The sequence below is a fragment of the Hydractinia symbiolongicarpus genome, chromosome 11 (genome assembly GCF_029227915.1).
Source record: "Hydractinia symbiolongicarpus strain clone_291-10 chromosome 11, HSymV2.1, whole genome shotgun sequence".
In the NCBI taxonomy this organism is placed as follows: domain Eukaryota; kingdom Metazoa; phylum Cnidaria; class Hydrozoa; order Anthoathecata; family Hydractiniidae; genus Hydractinia; species Hydractinia symbiolongicarpus.
In genome coordinates this window covers 6,109,611-6,129,664 of record NC_079885.1, presented here as the reverse complement: position 1 = coordinate 6,129,664, position 20,054 = coordinate 6,109,611, and the positions used below count along the sequence as shown (strand labels likewise).

The 20,054-nt window shown below is 33.7% G+C and overlaps 3 protein-coding genes and 1 long non-coding RNA gene across 5 annotated transcripts in view; 1 reads left to right on the top strand and 3 right to left on the bottom strand.

The window, feature by feature from the left end:
- The window catches only part of LOC130614810 (E3 ubiquitin-protein ligase RNF31-like), a 28,203-nt gene extending 27,774 nt beyond the window's left edge, over positions 1 to 429 (bottom strand). Inside the window, exon 1 of the mRNA XM_057436267.1 lies at positions 338 to 429. The gene's annotated coding sequence lies outside the window, so the exon portion shown is untranslated. The remainder of the gene's footprint in view (positions 1 to 337) is intronic.
- A 4,402-nt stretch (positions 430 to 4,831) lies between these two features.
- Positions 4,832 to 8,876, top strand: LOC130614822 (uncharacterized). Its single transcript, XM_057436280.1, has 5 exons — positions 4,832 to 5,316; positions 5,534 to 5,629; positions 5,713 to 5,772; positions 6,370 to 6,415; positions 7,183 to 8,876. Exons 1-5 carry the CDS (start codon positions 5,046 to 5,048, stop codon positions 7,739 to 7,741), a joined length of 1,032 nt encoding a protein of 343 aa, XP_057292263.1. The 5' UTR covers positions 4,832 to 5,045; the 3' UTR covers positions 7,742 to 8,876.
- A 2,043-nt stretch (positions 8,877 to 10,919) lies between these two features.
- Positions 10,920 to 18,628, bottom strand: LOC130614819 (solute carrier family 35 member C2-like). 2 transcript variants are annotated; one of them, XM_057436275.1, is made up of 10 exons: positions 18,339 to 18,622; positions 14,658 to 14,808; positions 14,481 to 14,544; positions 14,014 to 14,086; positions 13,713 to 13,808; positions 13,269 to 13,341; positions 12,818 to 12,901; positions 12,555 to 12,730; positions 11,946 to 12,069; positions 10,920 to 11,159 (listed from the first exon to the last, which is right to left on the bottom strand). In XM_057436275.1, exons 1-10 carry the CDS (start codon positions 18,450 to 18,452, stop codon positions 11,020 to 11,022), a joined length of 1,095 nt encoding a protein of 364 aa, XP_057292258.1. In that variant the 5' UTR covers positions 18,453 to 18,622; the 3' UTR covers positions 10,920 to 11,019. The 2 variants fall into 2 exon arrangements, with proteins under 2 accessions (XP_057292258.1, XP_057292259.1); XM_057436276.1 differs by lacking the exon at positions 11,946 to 12,069 and having other exon boundaries at positions 18,339 to 18,628.
- On the bottom strand, positions 16,074 to 18,330 carry LOC130614831 (uncharacterized). The gene is made up of 2 exons (XR_008975975.1): positions 17,553 to 18,330; positions 16,074 to 17,298 (listed from the first exon to the last, which is right to left on the bottom strand). It is a non-coding gene; the product is annotated as an uncharacterized LOC130614831 (long non-coding RNA).
- Positions 18,629 to 20,054: the final 1,426 nt, after the last annotated feature.

Sequence of the window (20,054 nt, the reverse complement as noted above, 5' to 3'; positions counted from 1 at the left end):
GCCAATGGGAATTAGACCCCCATCTCTTGCACAAAGAGGGAGAGAGGTACGCCAAAATATGCACATCTCTCACAGTACTGCTGAAAAATACTTCTGCAAAAAATGATGCTTAATACGAGCTATAAATTTATAACAATTAAGAAATTGCTTTGTATATATACTCCAAAACTTTCAGTTTTATAAAATACTATCATGACCAACTTTTATAAAATCATTTATATTGAAGCACAAAAATTGGGTAGCTAGAAACAAATCATAAAAATGACAACAAAAGTGCTCTAAGAACAAAAATGTTCTAAAAAATTTAATCATGCAATTAAATTAAACTGAATTTTACCTAAAGTAAGTAGGTAGAACATCCAAGATATGAGACAAGAAAGACTGATGGTAAGACAAGCTTCCTCTTATCTTACAATTTAAAATATGGTGGCCTGTAACGATCACGTGACAATTACATTATTATTTTTCTTAGAATTTTAGGAGTTGCCGGCAGCCGTTTTATAAAAATAACTTACCCAGGGTTTTTGTTTTGTGTTACATATTTTTAAAGAAAATGGCGATTCTGACTTGCTTGGGTCCAGCATCATCATGATGTTTTCATTTGGTCTCCTTTATTTTCCAAGGAGTTAACAAATATTTCTCCCACAATACGTTGACTTCCTATAAATTATCTTGTTTGCCAAACCTCAATCTTCTTCACTAGCATAGATATAGTTGCTCTATGTGGAGTTCATCTGGATTTCTTTTTTAAAACTAGATAGATAGATGTGCATATTTTACATGGCTAGTCTCACAAAGATCGAGGGATATACCCTGTCTATTATTTCCAGGAGAGGCCATGGCTTAGATGGACAGTCCTAGAGTATTTAAGGCTCATTTTGAATTACGCAGACCTAATTAGAGCCTGCGCTCTACTAGACAACTCCCGGCAACATCCAATGGCCCACACAGTGTGCCATTAGCTATTTTCATGCTAGATGACTTGCCATACAAAAGTTCACAACATTTTGTAGATTGTACATGTGTGCACATATTTGTACGTAGACCAAATCAAGACCAATAGCTAGCTAGCTAGCTAGCTACCTAGCTTAGTGGCTAAATTTTACTCGGATCTGAGTTAACATGCTCAAAATGTTTAAAACCTATTTGAATTCAGCAGTAAAATTTAAGGAAATTTTCACATTTATATAAGTCTCTAAATAGCAGGTAAACATTTGATGTTTTATGAACAAATGGCCTCTCTCTAATCAACTACAATGAAAACTTTTTACTGAATATTTTAGTAAAACTCTTATGAAATTTAAGAACTTAAAATTGCAATATATCCTGTTCTAATAATCATATGTTATGAAATTTCCTATCTTATTTGATTTTTGCTGATAAATTCAAATATGTAACTCATTTTCCCAAAATGTTTTTTTTTCTTTTTTAAAATTTAATGATTTTACAGTACCGCCTGAATGTAATGTTACATGTGCATGATAGTTATCCCCTTTACACAAGCTTTCGGTAGCGTCAACACTTTCGTCTGCTTTCGTTGTTAAATACATGATCTATTTTTGCATGTTGAAAACAATACAGTGCATATCCCACACATAAAATTTATTGTTTTTTATAATTATATACTGCAATTGCCAAGGTAAAGAAAAGAAACTATTTAAAAATTTAATTACCTTTTGTGTCTCTATTGTTTCAGCGCACGGGCATCCTTTATTCACACATGAATTTATTTGTTAAAGTCTCTGATTTTGTAAACACGTATGCGAATGTTATTTTTCTACACACAAAAGAAACAAGTTTAAAAGAATCTTTAGAGATTGTGTTTTAAAATTAAAGAATGAAGAACAGTGATAGAAAAGCTTCGTTAGATCGCATTTTAAAAATTTAAGAACAATGAACTGTGATAGAAGGGCTTTGTCAGATCGTGTTTTAGAAGTTTAAAAGCGAAGAGCGGCAATAGAAATGCTTTGTTAGATTGAGTTTTAAAAGTTTAAGAACGAAAAGTGGCTATAGAAATGCCTTTTTAGATCACATCGTAAAAACAAATTGTTTTCACAATGAGTGTTTTGATCTTTCCTGAACGTCAAAAGTTATATTTTTAGATTTTTTCTTTCTTCTGTATTAAAATTTTATTTGTTTTCGAAATCTTTTAGTGAAGGGAAAAGTCACGAGCGTAGGGTTTTTCCGTTTGCATTCCTAAACGTTGCTTTTTATAAAAAGAACTTTTAAAAGTTTTGCATGTTAAAAAATATGTTTCGACGATAAAGAAATACTAAAAGTTTTAAAAGTAGCATTAGTTTTTTTTAAATATTTAGATCATTGGATTTGTTTTTTTTTTAAAGAGCTTGTGTTTTTTAAATATATCAAGATTAAAATTGCGTTACTATAATTAGTTTCGTTGTTAAAAAAAAAAAAAAATTCAATGGCCTTCGCATTTAATTTTTTCTCACGCAGAGTGTTGTTTTTAAACAATGTTTCTTGCTATGCTTTTGGTTTTAACACAAAGCAATTATTTTCGCGCAATTTAAAAGGAACTCGCTATCCTATTGTTTTTTTAATGAAAGCAATTATTTTTGCAAGTTGAGCGTACGCGTACGCTTACATCTGGATTGTACTGTAGTTGAAATGTTAGAACGTAGATCTGTTGATATGTGTTGTGTTCAGGAAGTCAGGGAGAGGAGCTTCAGTGAGATTTGTGGAAGGTATAGGAGGGCAAGGTGATTGGTAATAGTGATGGATATGGAGGAGTTGGCATATTCGTTGCAGAGAAGTGGATAGAAAAAGTAATAGGTGTTATGCGTGTTAATAGTTGTATTATAGTGATAAAGTTTTTGATAGGTAATAGGATTGTCACTTTTCTGTCAGTTTATGCTCCACAGTGTGGACTCAGTGAGGAAGATAAAGATAAGTTTTATGGTGAGTTAATAGCAGTCACATCAAAGCTTGGAGACACTGAACTTGTCATGGTGGGCGGTGACTTTAATGGTCATGTTGGGAAGTCATCTGAAGGTTATAGAGGTGTGCATGGAGGCTATGGATTTTGGAGCAGTAATAAGGAAGGGGAGAAATTGCTTAAGTTTCGAATGGCAACAGACATGGTAGTTTGCAACACATCATTCAGTAAAAGACAGAGTAGGCTGACAAAATATGAGTCAGGTGACTGTGAGACACAGATAGATTACTTCTTGGTTAGAAAGTCAGACAAGAAAGTGGTGAAGGACAGGAAATTTATATCGGGGGAAGAGTGTGTTTCCCAGCATAGGTTGCCGGTTTGTGATATTATTTTTGTGTTAAAGAAGCCAAGGGAAAGTACAGGCCCCGTCATAAAAGTCTGGAAGCTGAAGGAAGAGATTAGTGCAAAAGTTCAGCAATTAGCCCACAATGGTCAGTGTGATAGTGACAATGTTGAAAGTACTTGGACTATTTACCTTGAAGAATTGTCTTCTAGAAGCTTCTGATGATACCTGTGGGTGGACAAAAGGACCAGCTAGCGTAGACAGACCTGGTGGTGGAATATTGAGGTTGACCAGTATATAAAGGAAAAGAGGAAACTTTGGAGAGAGTGGAAGTCAGGTGGTAGTAAAAATATTTAGAAGGTAAGCGTCGTGCTCATACAGCAGTGTATAGGCAAAATCAGAAGCAGAGAGAAACAGATTTGCAGATGTGTTAAAGTGGGAATACTAGTGCAATGATATGTTCAAGATAGCAAATGAAGAAGACTAATCAAGATGTTGTAAGTGAGAAGTGTATACGTAATGATGAAGGTAATCTTGGCTATCACAGAGGAGGAGAAAAGGGTAGCTTGGAAGAATTATTATCAGAGGTTGTTTAACACTGAGTTTGATTGGGATGAGGATAATTTGTCTGATGATGATGTTGTAGAAGGGCCAGCTATGCAGATCAAGACAGAGTGGGTAGTGGAGGCTATTAGGAAATTGAAGATTAGCAAGGCTGCAGGATTATCAGGTATTGTTGCAGACATGGTAAAAGCATCTGGATATATTGGAGTTGAGATTATTACAAGTCTTGCTAGTCAGATTATAAAGGATGGTGCTATTCCAAGTGAATGGCAGTCGAGTGTAATAGTGAATTGTTTCAAGGGTAACGCATTAGGTGATGCATTAGACAGAGGTAACTATAGAGGTTTGAAGTTGGTTGATCAAGTAATGAAACTTATTGAAAGAGTGATTGATTATTATTTAGAGAAAGAATTGATATAGATAAGATGCAATTTGGTTTTGTTCCAGGGCGTGGCACTACAAATGCAATATTTTTACACCAATTTAGTGCAGATTTTCTCACTTGGATTTCTTCACCCATTGCAGTCTGTTGTTTATTTTATTTTCTGCTCCTGCATATGCATCTGCACATCCATTGTTCTTAATGCAAAATCAAAATATTCACATCACATGGAAACTCACCTATACAAAGAATTGTTCATTTACATATGAAATTTACAGATATAAATCTAAGAAAAGTAGATACAATGTTATTTTTTTAAACTAAATCAGTGACAACAGTTGAAGGATTAACTGTAAATTTTTCCTTACGTTTCCAAAGGTAGCTTGTGAGTTCTTTAATCAATTATTACAATTTTTAAACCTGTATATAATAAATTTTGTAGTATGCTCCATGAAACAGCATGCATACTGGGAGTTATAAGTATGTCTTAATTCATTTAACAATTAAAAATTTGAATTGAATGATTTTTTACCTGTTTCTGTGAATATCATTTATTTATTTTTTGATCTATATTTCAAGTACTATCTAATACAAGTAATTTCTTTTACATCTATATATTTATATGTATTTATCTTCATTATGCAGTTGGGGTTTAATTATTTTTTTGTATTATGGATAGATAAAACCTAGATAGAGAATTGTTAAATACACTGGCACAACCTTTTTTGACTGACCAAAGATGATTTTGTGGATGTAAATGTCATTAAATAATTGGTTCATCTATCTATTATAATACAAACAGCATTCTGGGGTTGTTTTGCAGTACTCAAAGTAGGTCCCCCACCAACAGCCCTGATTTTGTAATGGGTGGTCGTCAGTCCACACAAAGCAGCACACCACGTCAATCCTCCTCTCAAACAAATCAACAGCGTCATTCAGTATCACTTGATCAAACCACAAGCAATTCTTCAAGATTTAGTAGTTTATTTGGGGGACCTAGTAACAATGCTCAAATTTCTTCAACACCACCCGAGAGAGGAGTTATTCGTAGTAGAAGAAGAAGAAGAGATAGAGATAATTTATTGATTGAAGCACACTCATTGCCTTCACATCTGTTCTCAGCAATGCTAGCAGGTAATTTTATTAAGTCCATATATTAACCTTTATTCTTTTGAAAAAAATCCATGAGAATTCACGTTGATACTCACAGCAATTTTCTTAGGTTATCATTATCTAGAATTGATAGAATTAAGAATCTAAAATCACAATCACTCAGTGTTAATAAGATTTGTAGAATGTGCATGCGCTGCACCAACACATCGTATTAGGCAATTTCTTTTTTTTTTTGCAGATATTAAGTGCCCAGTGTGCAACAAAAGAATTGGTTCAGATGAAATTGAATCCCATCTGATCACGTGTTTGTCTAAACCACGAGTGTCGTACAACGGTATTTTTTGTAGTTGTTTTTAAACTTTTAATAAAATTTGTTTTTTAGTTTATAATTAATTGAAATAAAATTGTATTTTTTAGAGGATGTTTTAAAAGCAGATGCAGGAGAATGCATTATATGTTTCGACGACATGTGTGCAGGTAAAATGTTAAAATGCCGCACTATTTGTGTGTTGCAAAAAAACATCCCCTTCTGGCAATTATTTTAAAGGGAACCTGGGGTATAAAATGATGTTGAACTTTTATTATAGAGCTTAAAAAGTTGGTTAACAAGTCTTTTTAAAATTTGTAAAAAGCTCTTTTCGTTCTCAAGAGATTCACATTTGAAGAATTTGAGATTTAATATGTTGCATAAATTATGATGTCATATTTAAGGGATAGCAAATTTTAACATTTTCTGTCATCAGTAATTTTAGAATTGTTAAAGGATGTATATTTAAACTTTATCAATGCATAGATATTATAAAGGTGAATTGATTAACATAAATGTTTTTTGCCAAAACGACACCCGTTTTCTCCTCCCACGCCTCCTAAATTTTTTCTAATGACCCAATAACTCCGGATCCGCAACTTGTTTTGCAATAAAATGTTGTGTACAAGCTTGTACAGGCCCTATATGTTTACTGACAAAATGTAATTGTAAATCGACATGCAGATCCTAAGTTATGGGTTCGTCAACAAAAAATTAAGGTATTTTGATAAAGTTTCACAATATTTAACATTTCTCTTCTTGCATAGGTGAATACATAGCTCGCCTTCCATGTTTGTGTATTTATCATAAAAAGTAAGTATGTATTTAATTAAAAAACACTTTAAATCAAAGTTATTTCATGAAACTTCATTAAGTTTTCGTATGCTTTCACTTTCACAATAATCTATCGATTAAAGGGATTTTTTTTATATGAGGTGAGCTGTCCCGGTTAACCAGGCCGATAATACTTTTACATTCAGTTGACAGGGTTAGATGGGCTGGAAAATGTCACAAAAGTTTGTTTAAAAACAATAAAAACATGGCAATAAAATTTGATGATAATGTTATCCATCTGGAATGTTTTTATATATTATCGTCCTCCATGCATATAACATTTTTTCACAAGTAGTATATACAGTTCTAAAAAATAACAAAAGAGTTCTTCCATATTTTTGGCATTTTGTATAAAAAAAATACCTATACAAATTCTCTTAATGTTTTAAATTTTTTTAATGAGTTTTACCACCGCAAAATAGCAGTGTCGTGTAAGAAAATAGTCAACTGAGGTAGATTTGTTCTAAAATTTGCACCAGTTTCCTAACATTTTCCTTTAAAGAAAGTAACTAAAATAAGCTAAAATGTCTGAGTGCGATTTATAATTTTGGCTGGAAACCCTTTTACGCCAACGTTCGTGAGCCGTCTTTTTAGGAATAGGACGGCCAGTATAAGGAAGAGTGTTCATTCCAAACATTTGTTTGTTCTATCACAAATCTAAAATGTTTTACCATGCGGAAGAATATCAAAACAGCTTTTAGATAATGTTTTCATTTTGGTTCGATTTGTTTTTTAACTTTGTTTAGATGTATTGATGATTGGTTTCAAAGAAATCGTTGTTGTCCAGAACATCCAGATCAAATACCTAACGAACACACTACATCGAGTGCTAGCCAGAGTACAAATAATATACAAGACAATAGAGAAGAGAGTACAAGTGAAACTTTAGGCGCCACAGCCATGGATGCTTCCACGGAAAACAATGAAGCATCACATGCAGCTGTGTTCATGCCGGATTTAGAACTGGACGATAGACAGAATGACACGTTGAGTGATGTCTCGTCATCTGATGATGTGTCAAGAGATGTCGCTCAAAGTAGACAAGACACTCACCCTCCGCCTGAAATTGTCATTTTAGACAGTACGCTAAGAGATGAGGATGACAGTGTTGCACCGCAAACGCTTAATCGTCAAGTTTCTTCACCGACCGCTACGCCAGGAAAAGCAATTGTTCACGTTGACGATGGAAGTATACACGGCTCGCCGACTTTATTCGACGAAGACGAACTCGATCAACTAACAACGAAAATTAAAACAATTTTAGTTGCAGAAAGTCCCAGGGGACAGGAAGTAAATAACACGTGATTTCCAATGAACATCCAGAAAATGTTCCGACTTCTGTACAACTACTGAATCTCAACAAATCTTGAGGAGGTGAAACATGTTCTTCTGTTTTATACGACATTTTAACACAACCATTCCAATATTTAAGCTTATAATTTATAATATAGGTGAAATATAATATATCAATTCTTCTTGTGAGCTAAACTAGTGCCGTACTAACTTTGACAGTACTGCGCACTGCGCCACTAGTACGTCACAACACTCGTGCAACTTGTGCTTTTGTAAAGCTCTTGTTATTGTAAGCTGTGTTGATCGTGCTGATGATTAAGATTGTTATACGTTTATGTTTGTAAATAAAGAATGTGGTTTTTTGATGAACTTTCGAGTTATGCTCGTGTTGACACTGTTTTTCTTTATAGCTTCGTTTTTGCTTGGTTATTTTAGAAAGTTTGTCTATGTTGATCTTAACAGCCTTGCTTTTGCTTTGTTAATATACTTACCATGTAAACCTGAGCTATTTTTCAATAATTGCTCACGAATCTCTCAGAAAGTCGCTCAGTCTCAAAAATTTGACTCAGTCTGTTTTCTTAGTAAAAAAAAAATGAAATATAAAATTTTGCTTCAGTTGTTTTTATTGAATATGCATATTTGTAATGTTTTTATTTATTTTCTTCGGTAAAAACAAAACTACATATCGACATTTTTGTTTTTGTGATGACGAGTCACGTGACCGTAACAACTATATAGTATGGTAACAGCTCTCACAGGATTAGGTTTTTTCGGTACAACAAAAGATAGATTAGCGACAAAGCTGGGTGTTTTATAACAAATCTCGCAACGTACAGATCCAGGCTTGTTGTTCAGTTATGCGTGGTATGTTAAGTTGCACTTAGCGTACTTGGTTTACATTGATAATGGCGGCCAAAACACGGTAAAGTTCACATTAGCATAGAAATTTAAAAGTTTTATTAAAATTTGTGCAATTTTATTTTAGCGATAGTGTATATTTTCGCTAATATCCCACTGTCACATAATTTTCCTTCTTTACTCATTTGGGACGTCTTCACAGAACTGTCCGCCAACAAAAGTAAACTTTCGATGTACCCGCAAATATGACGCACTTTTTTCATATCCGCTTGTTTAAAGAGAAGCTTTGTTACCTGGTATAGAAACTGGCATACTTCTATTAAAAGTCACACTGGCTTGAAGTTTGTCGTACAGAGTTTTGTTGCGAAATGTTTTTGTTGTTTATATTCGTCTTCTTTTATTAAACTGACATTTTCTAAATTTTAAATCTAAATCTGGGTTAAATTTGTTTTTATTAAAATTTAGCTAACATAAAAATTAAAAGCCTTGCGTAAGGTAAATTTTTCTAAACCCACTGAAAATATTCTTATTAAATTTACTGGCTCGCAAAAAATACATTTTGGACAAATTAAGAAAGGCTTGTGATTGCTAAATACACAAAACTTTCGATTGTATGTCGGTCTTATTGACAACTTGCACTGTATTTGCACCTTTGTTTTGATACACACACCGTTCCACCAATCTACCGCTCAATCATGCATCATTCAAAATATAGGTAGCGCTAAAGGAGCAGGTTAGTCATTTCTTAAACTCTTTCACAGGGTTATTTCCAAAAATTTTTAATTTCAGACAGATTTGCTTAAGAGAAAATCACTGAGAACGAGGTTGGTCATTTCTGCTAAGAATTTTTACTTTATCAAACTTACCATTTCCAGTTCGCATTAGAAAGGTAATTTTTTTTCTCAGTCATGTATATTCCATATTTTTCATTCAGGGTTTTCACGTAATATTAAAGCCTTATTCTCCTGACATATTTTTGACTAGAATAACCTGATATTTTCCTCCTTTAAACATCTAGTTTCTTTAACTTTCATGGTATTTTTTAAATTGTAATTCTTGAAATTTGACAGATTTGATACCTTCATTAGATTCTGCGTTAAACAAGTTTGAGCGAGGAAGTACACGTTTTTTTATGAACAAATATATTACATCTACACTTGATCTATATAATAATACTCACTGTCTGTCTGTCAGTCTGTCTATGCTATACCAAGTATTTTTTTTTTTAATCGAAAACGTCATTAAAATCACATCTATAAGCAAAATTATAACCACCGTTCGAGTAAACTTCTTTGCATGCAGGGGGTCAAAGACGCACGGAATAGCGATGCGTGGAATGTGTACGACGTATTTCCACGTGTTAACTTGTGTTATAAATTTTTTGGTTAGCGATCACTTCATGATTTTGCATGTGTCCGTTGTGGCATTTGTTTTAACGTACTGGAGTTTAAATGAGTCATCGGATCCAGGTATCAGTTATTAAAAAATAATCAACAACAATCTGCAAGAGCCTGAATTTTAATTCAAAATATGTTGCTTATCGCTTTCGTGCTTGGGGCGCACATATGAACCCAGACGAGGGTTTTAGGAGGTGAAGTCGATTTGAAATTGAGGTGGAGGGAAATAGTTTTTAGTAAGGCAGCCGTTTAAGAAAAAATGAAAGCCAGAAGTTCTTCCTAAAAATTCAAAAAACCTTAGGCATGACAGAGTAGACATTTGGACATTTGAAATCCGCCACTCAACTGTAGCTGCATATTTAAAATAACTGATACAACAGTGTGGTTAAAGCTCGTCTCCTAACAAAAACGTCAACATATTTATACATTAGTATTCAAGAAAATACATTTTTTTACCTAATTTGCGTTTTGACATCGTTTGCGTTGCTAGTCGGCGATCGATATTTAATAGAAGCTCACAGGGACTTTTTTTTGTATATATACAAACAAGGATAGTGAAATTTAGATTTTTTACTTTAAATTTGTTGCTTCATCAAAAAAAGTCGCTGAAAACAAAAACGGAGGAATAGCAACCCTTAAGTAGCGCATCCCTGTGCAACGCAATGACATCAATATCCGATTAAATTCGAAATGTGTTTGAACGAAAAACATTTCAATATGGCGGAGAGAAGTGACCGAAGTGGGAAAAACACAATTTTTAAGGTTGAATTTCTGTTTTTTAACGATACGTAAACGTATGTTTCTTTTCGTCAATAGTAATATTTTGCCTTTTGAGGTTAACTTATTTGCGAGTGGGAGATAAGCTTTGAAACATATATCGCTGGCTAGGTTTCTAAATTTAAGTTGTACGTTCTTCGAAAGGTTAGCAACACAACTTCAAAAAAGAATTTTTCCAAAAATAAACAAAATAAATATACAAATTTTTAGAAATATTTCTTGAGATTTAGAAAAATTCTTAACTAAATACTCGTTCTGTTAGTCTCCATGTTGAAACCGCCTCGGTTTGGCAACAGATTCAAATAACACGTCATCGCTATCAGAATTGTCGTCTTGCAGTAGCGATTTCATAGCCAACTTTTCACCGTCATTAGAGTTCTCCGGCTTACTAGTTGATTCTAAAAATAAACACCAATATTTTTTCTTATTGTTTGAATTTAATTGATAGAATTGCACGCTTGACACTGGAAATGCGTAAAGCAATATTCATGAATTTTAAATCGATTGACGACAGTTACTGATCGCAAATAGTTGTTTCTGGTGGCTTGGCTTCACGCACACAAAATAATGAACGCGAAATTTTGAGCTTGCAAAAGATCACATTATCTGAATGGTACAACAGAATTCGTTAGAACAGAATTCGTCTAATACACCTTTCCTGAATTACTTTTGTTTGATGTAACGCTGCTATTTCTCAACTTTTTCAAACAAAATGAATGTCATTTTTGAAATCCTCATCTGCAACTTGATAAAATGTGAAATCGATTCATACAGCAAACAAACAACCTGTTAAAACAGTTGTACTGCTTGGAACAGAAGCTTATTATAACAAAAATTAAGAAGACTATAACCGTACCCCCTCAAAACATTAAAGTTCTGAAACCTTAAAAAACATGCAATTCGGGAAACGAGTATTTGAGAGGGAATTTGTTTGAATTGCGAGGTTTCTACTACAGGGCGTTTTGTGAAATTTTTTGTGAAACCAACAAGCTTTTGCAAGGCTTAATTTTATTTATTATTGTTTAGAAAGTTTTTTGTTATATTTTTCAATATTTCAAGGTGGTTCTTAAGCTCGCAGAGACAAGAATAAAACTGCAATACAATCGAGGCAAACGTAAAGGTTTCTAAGGTCGTGTGGACACCCTTTATACTCGAGCTATCATACACGTAAAACACACACAAACCTTTTAGTGCGTTCCCAACGACATGGACGCTTATACCTGTCATACAGATGACAAGTCCAATAAAATTTGTCACTGTCCACTTGTCACCCCCAAGTTCCGTTGCGATTGTCAGCGTACACACTTCCTGATAAACAAAAATATCTCATTTGCTTGTTTACAACTTAGTACAAGTCCCTAAATTCGAACAAGCGAGGGAGCAAAAACTATCAAGTACAAAACTCAAGGCGAGAAAGCTGCCTGTCACTACTAAGCATTTGTACAAAATTTTATATCACAACGAGATTTCTTTGTTTAATGTACCCAACTCCACCCTAATATTGACGTGATGAAGAGTGTATCTAAACAATTCAGTGATCCAGAAAATCATTTTTACAATTCTTTTCTAAAACACCACACAAACAGTACTCTACACATATCTAGTGAGGGGTTGGATTTTAGACCTTTTTTTCTGGACTACACCTTTTTTTAATAATAACCAACGTTCGAACTAAAAGCGGCTTTAAAGTATTGAGGTCAAGTTCGTTCACATTTTGTGATATTAAGGTCATATATATTTTTATATAGGACTAGAAATTAAAATTACTGCACAAGAAATGAAGGAATATTTACCTTAAAAATACCAGCTATTGATAAAGTAAGAGATGACGTATTACAAACAAGTAGAAATTCTGACAAAGTTAATAAGAACGCAAGTACAGCTCCAATTAATACGATGAATAAAGATGAGATCGCAACATCGTACGAAGGAGCGCGGAACAACAAATCTGAACTTGCCACAGCTGTTCCTAATTAAGAAAAGTAATATCGACATAAATTTTGAGCAAAATTTATTGGTAGATGTAAAAGTTGCGCATGCTAAATGCTCTACTAACCCTCCATTGAAAATGCAAGCACCACCATTGTTAACGCCATTATGGGTTGGATGTGAAATATTGCATCCAGTGGATTAGTTAAACCTGAAAAGTAAAAGAAAATATTTTTAAACACAAATAAACATATATAATCATTGGGCAACGCCAAAGCTTTGAATTGTTTTTTTTTAATAAAAGTAGGAAACCGTTCTTTAAAAAATACTAAAACGTTAAATGCGTACTATAAATAAAATAAGAACACACATTTAAGAAACGATTGAAATAAAAAATAGTGGTAAATTTAATCATGGATAGATTGACAAACAGTAAACAATTTTCTTAATGATAGAATGGAAAATGATGAAAAATAGCTAAAATGCGCTGTTTTGAGTAAAAAATTAACAAACGCAGTTAAGGGAAACTGCGTGCGTGCGGCTACGCAAAACAGCCAATCAACTTTCCTTGGCCTAACCTATAGATTTTTTCTGCATGACTAATTGAGCAGTTGTCCATCTTACACCAGCCATGACTGAAGCTAGAATTGCCTGTGAAAATAAAACAAAAAGGGAATATCATAAAACACAATAAAAACAAATTCAAACTAAAGAAGTCTCCTTTAAGGGCCTAAGTTCTGAGTTTTCCTTTAGGGTTCTGGGTCCTTCCCCTAAGGTCATAGGTCCCGCTTTTCTGGTATGCATTAAATATGCAGTACATACTAAAGAAAGAATAAAGTAAGTTCAAAACATATATTTTTAACCTAAATGATCAGAAAAACCACCCTTTAAAGCACAATTTTTATGGTTTTTGACAAATATTGTATAAAAATAAATGCTAAAATGTATAAAGCGCCTTAACATTCTTAATTTAAGATTTAAACACAGTCAAAAGAAAATAACTTTTAAAAAAAGCTAAATACCATAATAAATCCAACCATGTTAAATTGTTTTGATTCATATGTGAATAGAAATAATCCAGTCGCAATAAGAAGAACCACAATCACCAGAGAGCAATTCTAAAAAAACACTAAGTGACATATCACGTAGCAGACTTCTTACATGACATATATTTTTAATACTTAACCCGAAGGCAGGTGAACATTAACAAGGATGACTTTAAACTAGTTGGGAGTTCCTTTCAAATGCTGGTCTTCTACTAAAAGACTGCAACAAAATTACACTAACAAACACTGCATACAACAATTCTTGTTGCTTACTTACTATTTTCTCTAGACCAAACAGAATGGAAAAAAGTAATATAAATAATATAGTTGACGATTTTGCCATGGTATATCTATAAAAAAAAGTATATATATACTCATTTTTTAATGATTTTATGGAAAAATTACCATTACTTTTGGTAACATAATTGTAGGGAGAGGGGCTTATAAAAAGAAAAGTTGGTTGGTTGGTGTTAGTAAATTAAAGTGGCTGGATTTTCATTCTTAGGTGTGTAATAAGGTTAATGGTCTTTATTCAAATTGTATCATCAAATCAAATCACAATGTCATTCATTTCTTCTGTCTTTCTTTATCAGATATTCTTTTCTTGTAATACATTTAAAGTTGTATCCCTTACAATGTTTTTAAAGGCTTTCATTGAAATGTGAACATTTTCTCTTCTTTCATTCCTATTGAGAAGAGGTCACTAAGAGGTCAGGTCATGTAAATCAACGTAAAAAGACTTACAAAGAGATTGTGCTTAACATGATGCTCCAGTTTGACAAGCCTATATCCAACGATGCAGAGACAGCTAAATTATTAAAAAACATCCTACAGATCTTTAGCCTTGCTATTAGTATTAGAGTCTAATCAAGATATTCTCAAAATAAGCAGAAAATTACATATCCATAAACAATAACAAACCTGTTGGAAATACTTTTCTGAAATACATTCCCCATCCTAACACGATTCGATGTTCCTTGTAGTATAATTCTAGAAGCCTGCGTCCAAGAGCGGACAAAAGAAAAACAACCACAAAATGAACAGTGCTGACCGTCAATGGGAATCGATACTTCTAAAGGTAAAATGCACAGTGTTATCTCCTTGGTTTTTGTTTCTTTAGAAAACCTGAAATCACAATAACTGTATTTCTATTATAAAATAAAATTCTTAACACAGTAGCAACAGCAACGTGTAAATTCTTTACGTAAGTAAAAAATCACGTAGATAAAAAAATATTGATATTTATATCAATTTGTTGATTTATTTGAATTGATCTATTATATTATTAAAGTAGCTACTTTACTCTATTTTATTTATAACTTATTTAAAACGCATTACAGGCCTATCAATAAGAAAATAAACCAGAGCAATAAATAAATAGAATAAATAGAATAAGATTATAAACGTAAGATTATATAAGATTATATAAGATTATAAGATTATAAATTGTGGCGCCGTAGATTAGTGGTTATTGTGGCGCCGTAGATTAGTGGTTATAGTTCTCGTACTCTGTGCGGGAGACCGGGGTTTGATTCCTTTGTACAGCAATTCAACATGGGTGAGTGAATGTTACCATAGCCCCGGGTTACCCCAAGCCATGGGAGGGAAATTGGGGAGATGGCTCCATGTGTGGGCCGTTCGATGTTGCTGGGAGTTGTCTAGTAGAGCGCGGGCCCCAATTGGGTCTGAGTAGCTCAAAATAAGCATTAAATACTCTAGGACTCTCCACCTAAGCCATGGCCCCTTCTGGAAATAATAGACAGGGTATATCCCTCGATATATAATAGTGAGGCTAGCCATGTAAAATATGCACATCTATCAAGAGGGTGCCGATAAGCAACAAACGCCTGCATATATACGGGCAAGTTCAGGTGACTTTTCGATTAAAATTGGCGATTGTCCCCCTAAACCGCCTGCACTTTCCCAATTTGCCCGGAACATTCCTGAATTGCAATTCCTTGTAAAAAAAAACATGCAGACGATATTGGGAAGAAGGCGCTTGAAGAGAAAGGAGTTAATAAAGTTTATATATAAGTTATTTATAAAGTAAACTTTATCAAAAACCATCAAAAACAGTTCTTTTAAGAACTTCGCTACCACTTAGTAAGTTTATTATAATTTTTATATATTTTTTTTGAATCACATTAGTGTCTGTTTTTGTTTTTGTTTTTCTTTTTTGAGCATTGTTCGAGCCTATGCGGGTTTTTTCGGGCGAATACTTGAATTTTTTTAAAACGCCGAACTCGCCCGCACTTTTTATGGCGTATGTATGGCGCCGTAGATTAGTGGTTATATGGCGCCGTAGATTAGTGGTTATAGCTCTCGTACTCTGTGCGGGAGACCGGGGTTCGATTCCTCTTGACGGCGATTCAACATGGGCGAGTGAATGTTACCATAGCCCCGGGTTAACCCAAGCCATGTGAGGGAAATTGGGAAGATGGCACACTGTGTGGGCCGTTGGATGTTGCCGGGAGTTGTCTAGTGAGCGCGGGCTCTAATTGGGTCTGCGTAGCTCAAAATGAGCATTAAATACTCTAGGACTCTCCATCTACGCCATGGCCCCTCCTGGAAATACACAGCTGTTTCGAAGCGGACAAAAATGTTACGAAAAAATAATTCGAATTACCCTCTCAGTTAAAACAAGATATCTCAAGAACGAAATAAAATTTTTATATTCTGTAAAAAGAATAATAATCTCAGATAAATTGTCCATATTATTAAAAGAAAAAAATTTTTGGACACCTGTCCGAAATTGGTATATTTAGGCCAAAATGTCTAAAAATGACTTAAAAATTATCATTTAGATGAATGTCTTCCACAATATCTCTAGAATAAAGTTAAGGAAACATGTTTTTTATGGTCCACAGGTTAGGTTAAATATCTGGAATAAAAATTAATTAATTTTATTACTGTCCGAAATTGTCCAAAGGGTTATTTTTGGGCCAAATGTGAGACCTATGTGAAAAACGGCCTTGAGCCTCAATGTATGCTTAAAGTTTGTTTATTAACTGAATAAAAAACATTACTTTGGATTCTAAGGCCATTAAAGATGATGTAGATGACATATTAGTCTGTCCGAAATTGTCCAAAGGGTTATTTTTGGGCCAAATGTTAGAAATTATGTGAAAAACAGCCTTTAGAGCCTGAATGTATGCTTAAAATTTGTTTATTAACTGAATAAAAAACATTACTTTGGATTCTGAGGCCATTAAAGATGATGTAGATGTAATATTTATCTGTCCGAAATTGTCCAAAGGGTCACTTTTGGTCCTAAGGGTTTTCGGGCCAAATATGTGACATCATACATTTAATAAAACGTCATTCAGAGTCGACAGTTTCAACATTCTAGTTTATCATGTTAGTAGAAAATATCTCAAGTTGTGCATAAATAGTTTATTTATTATATACATTAAATATATACAAAGCAATCATTTTGTGTTTCTTTATAAATTGTATAAAATAGCACCCAATCTTGTGATAAAGCCAAGATTAGCTAGCTAGCTAGCCATAAACATCTTTGATTTCAACAATTTTATCTTGAAAGAGCCCACCAAAGTCTTAACTAAATATAAAAAAGAAGTATTAAGTGATTTAGCTACAAAACACGATGCAAAATGCAAAACTGTAGGACCAAAAAATAGCTACTCTTTACAAAAAAATACAAAACAGAAGAAAAAAGATTAAAAAAGATAACAATTAGCCACGTTTAAAGTTTTACAAGCTATAAAACAATTTCTTAAAACCAAGGGTGATATTATAGCAAAAAATAATATTAAAATCCCTACAAAATAAAGTAGTTTACTGTTTTTCCCTTACCTCGTGCTCTGCCAAACTTTAGCTAGCTTCAAAATTGCTAAGACACTGTTGTCTCGCTTATTCCAACATTTTTAAAAAATCCCGGTTTCGGATTGGAATTCCCGGGTCGAGCAATCAAGTCAAAAGAAAACACCGGGTTGCCGTAATTTTGCTGGGAAAAACCATACCTACTAAAACATTAAACGCCATCACTGTGACTTGCTTAGAAGTTTAGATAATTATATAATTAAACAGAAAAGGGATCACACTACATCAAATTGCTGTGCACCACTTTGGCAACTTTTTCTCCTCTTTTTTAGCGCCTAAAGAAGACTTTAACTTAAAATTTAAGTAGTTTATAGTTTGCGAGACGAACGGTGCACGGTACCAGCCAATAGAACCATGTTTCCAGGCCCCCCATACCAATTTTCAAGTCCGTAGCTAGTAGCGCGGTGTTGGCACAAGGTTGGAAAGATGGTATACTTTCGCCAAAAATAATGTTTTTTTTAGTTTTGTGTGTTTTGTTCGACGAAATAACTCGAAATTTATAACACACATGTATAACATATTTATATATTTAAAAAGGGGAAAAGTAGAACGTTTTAATACTTTTTAATTCAGTAAAATTAAAACAACACAAAAAAATTTGCATGTTTCCATAAATTTTGGTGCTGAATTTAAGCATGTCGGTCATTTTTGTTGAAAATGATCAGAAAATTTCAAGCACGTTTACACGGATCCGAGAATATATAGCTAGCTAGCTAGTTAGCTAGCTACAGTTGTACATGTAGCTATAGTTACACTAACCTTAGACATCCATTTGTTGTAAAATGTTAAACTGATGGAGGTTGCATAAACAAAAATAATGAGGAATGCACTTCGAACAAAGGATGCGGCGTTGACTTTCCATTTGATTGTCATAATTTCGATTTATATTATATATATTATATACTAAGAAATTAAATATTACGCTTAACCATTATATAAAAAAAGATTAACTAAGACACGTTATAGCTAGCTAAATATATTTTCAAGAAATTAAAAGGAACACTCTTGAGAATACAGCCACATCACCTCTTCGCAGATGGCGTACCATGTTTGTTTTTATTAAAAATGGCATGTGGTAAAACGCGGAACTCTGAAATGATAAAGCCGAACTTCCACTAGGCGTTCCAGAACGCGCTGAGCGTGGCGGCTATTGTTTTTTCAGCCCCAGCCCCAGCCCCCACGTAGAAACGTTCATGCTTACAATTTTTTGTCGTTTAAAAGTTTACACGCTCTTTTTGTTGCTTTTAACAAGTGGAAATCAAAAAATAACATTCGAAGCGGAATAATAAGCGGCTATTGTTTTAACACAATAGCCGCCTACGCTCAGCGCGATTTAGACCGCCTAGTGGAAACTCGCCTTAACGGAACTAAAATCCGGAATTCAAAAGGAACGTGGACCTATCAACAGCAGTAAACTGTATCAGAACAAAAATATACTATTTGTTGTTACGATCCACATTGATGTGTTTACGAGGTTCATGTTTGTGTTAAGGGAAAAGCAAAATGAGTAATGATTAAATAATGATTGGGAATCTCTATCATTTATTTATTTATACTACAGCTTTATTTTCAACCAGTTTATACGATAAACCAAAGCGCTGATCGGCTAGAAATCCAATAATATAGTATAATACGTATAAGAACATATATGTTTAACAGTAGAAAATAAAAGTGTTTTGAGAACAAATGCAGCACACATTTTTTTAATAAGAGTCATACATTTTGTCACCCTCGTCTTTAGGGTTTTTTGCCTTTTTGATAGGAGAGAAAGGCAAAAACCCTGTGGACGAGGCGCCACTCAAAGTACCAGTAAGAAAAGTGTCTTCATGATGTTAAAGGGCTAAAAACTTAGTCTATCTTTGCGAGAATTCGTTTGCAGAAAAACATTGACTTTACTTGTTTACATTTTGTTTATTATTAAGCCTATTCAGTCTGGCTTTTCTTGGGCGCCTCAGTAATAGGGGGCGGGGACAGATTGTGTTAGTTTTTTGCCTTTATTTGCTTATTACGTTGTGCAAATTGTCAGCCTTTTTATAAATTTAAAATAAAAAGATAACATTAAATAGCAACCTCGTCTCCAGTGTTTTTGTCTCTCATCAGCGCTATATGCTCTTTGATGTTCCTCCCGGGTCCGATGTGGAATAAAAAACAAAACTTCCTGGGATCGATTTTGATTAAATAGTAGACAATGTTTTGATTTAGTTTGCTACCTCAGAACATAGAGATAACAAAAGATAATATCTCTATGCTCAGAAATGATTGTTTGGTTTATAAACCGAATATATGCTGGGCTTATGATGGCGAATGTAGTGCTCATAAAGTCCCTGTCATACGTTTGGGTATAAAACTTGGAACGACTGATGCCTGTCATATGACCGTAAAAAGTCATGCCTTAACTGATGACTGTCAGCAATAATTTTCGCTCACGTCAGCTTTTTTCGTTAAAATTTTAGTTTTATGTATTGTTTTTAACAT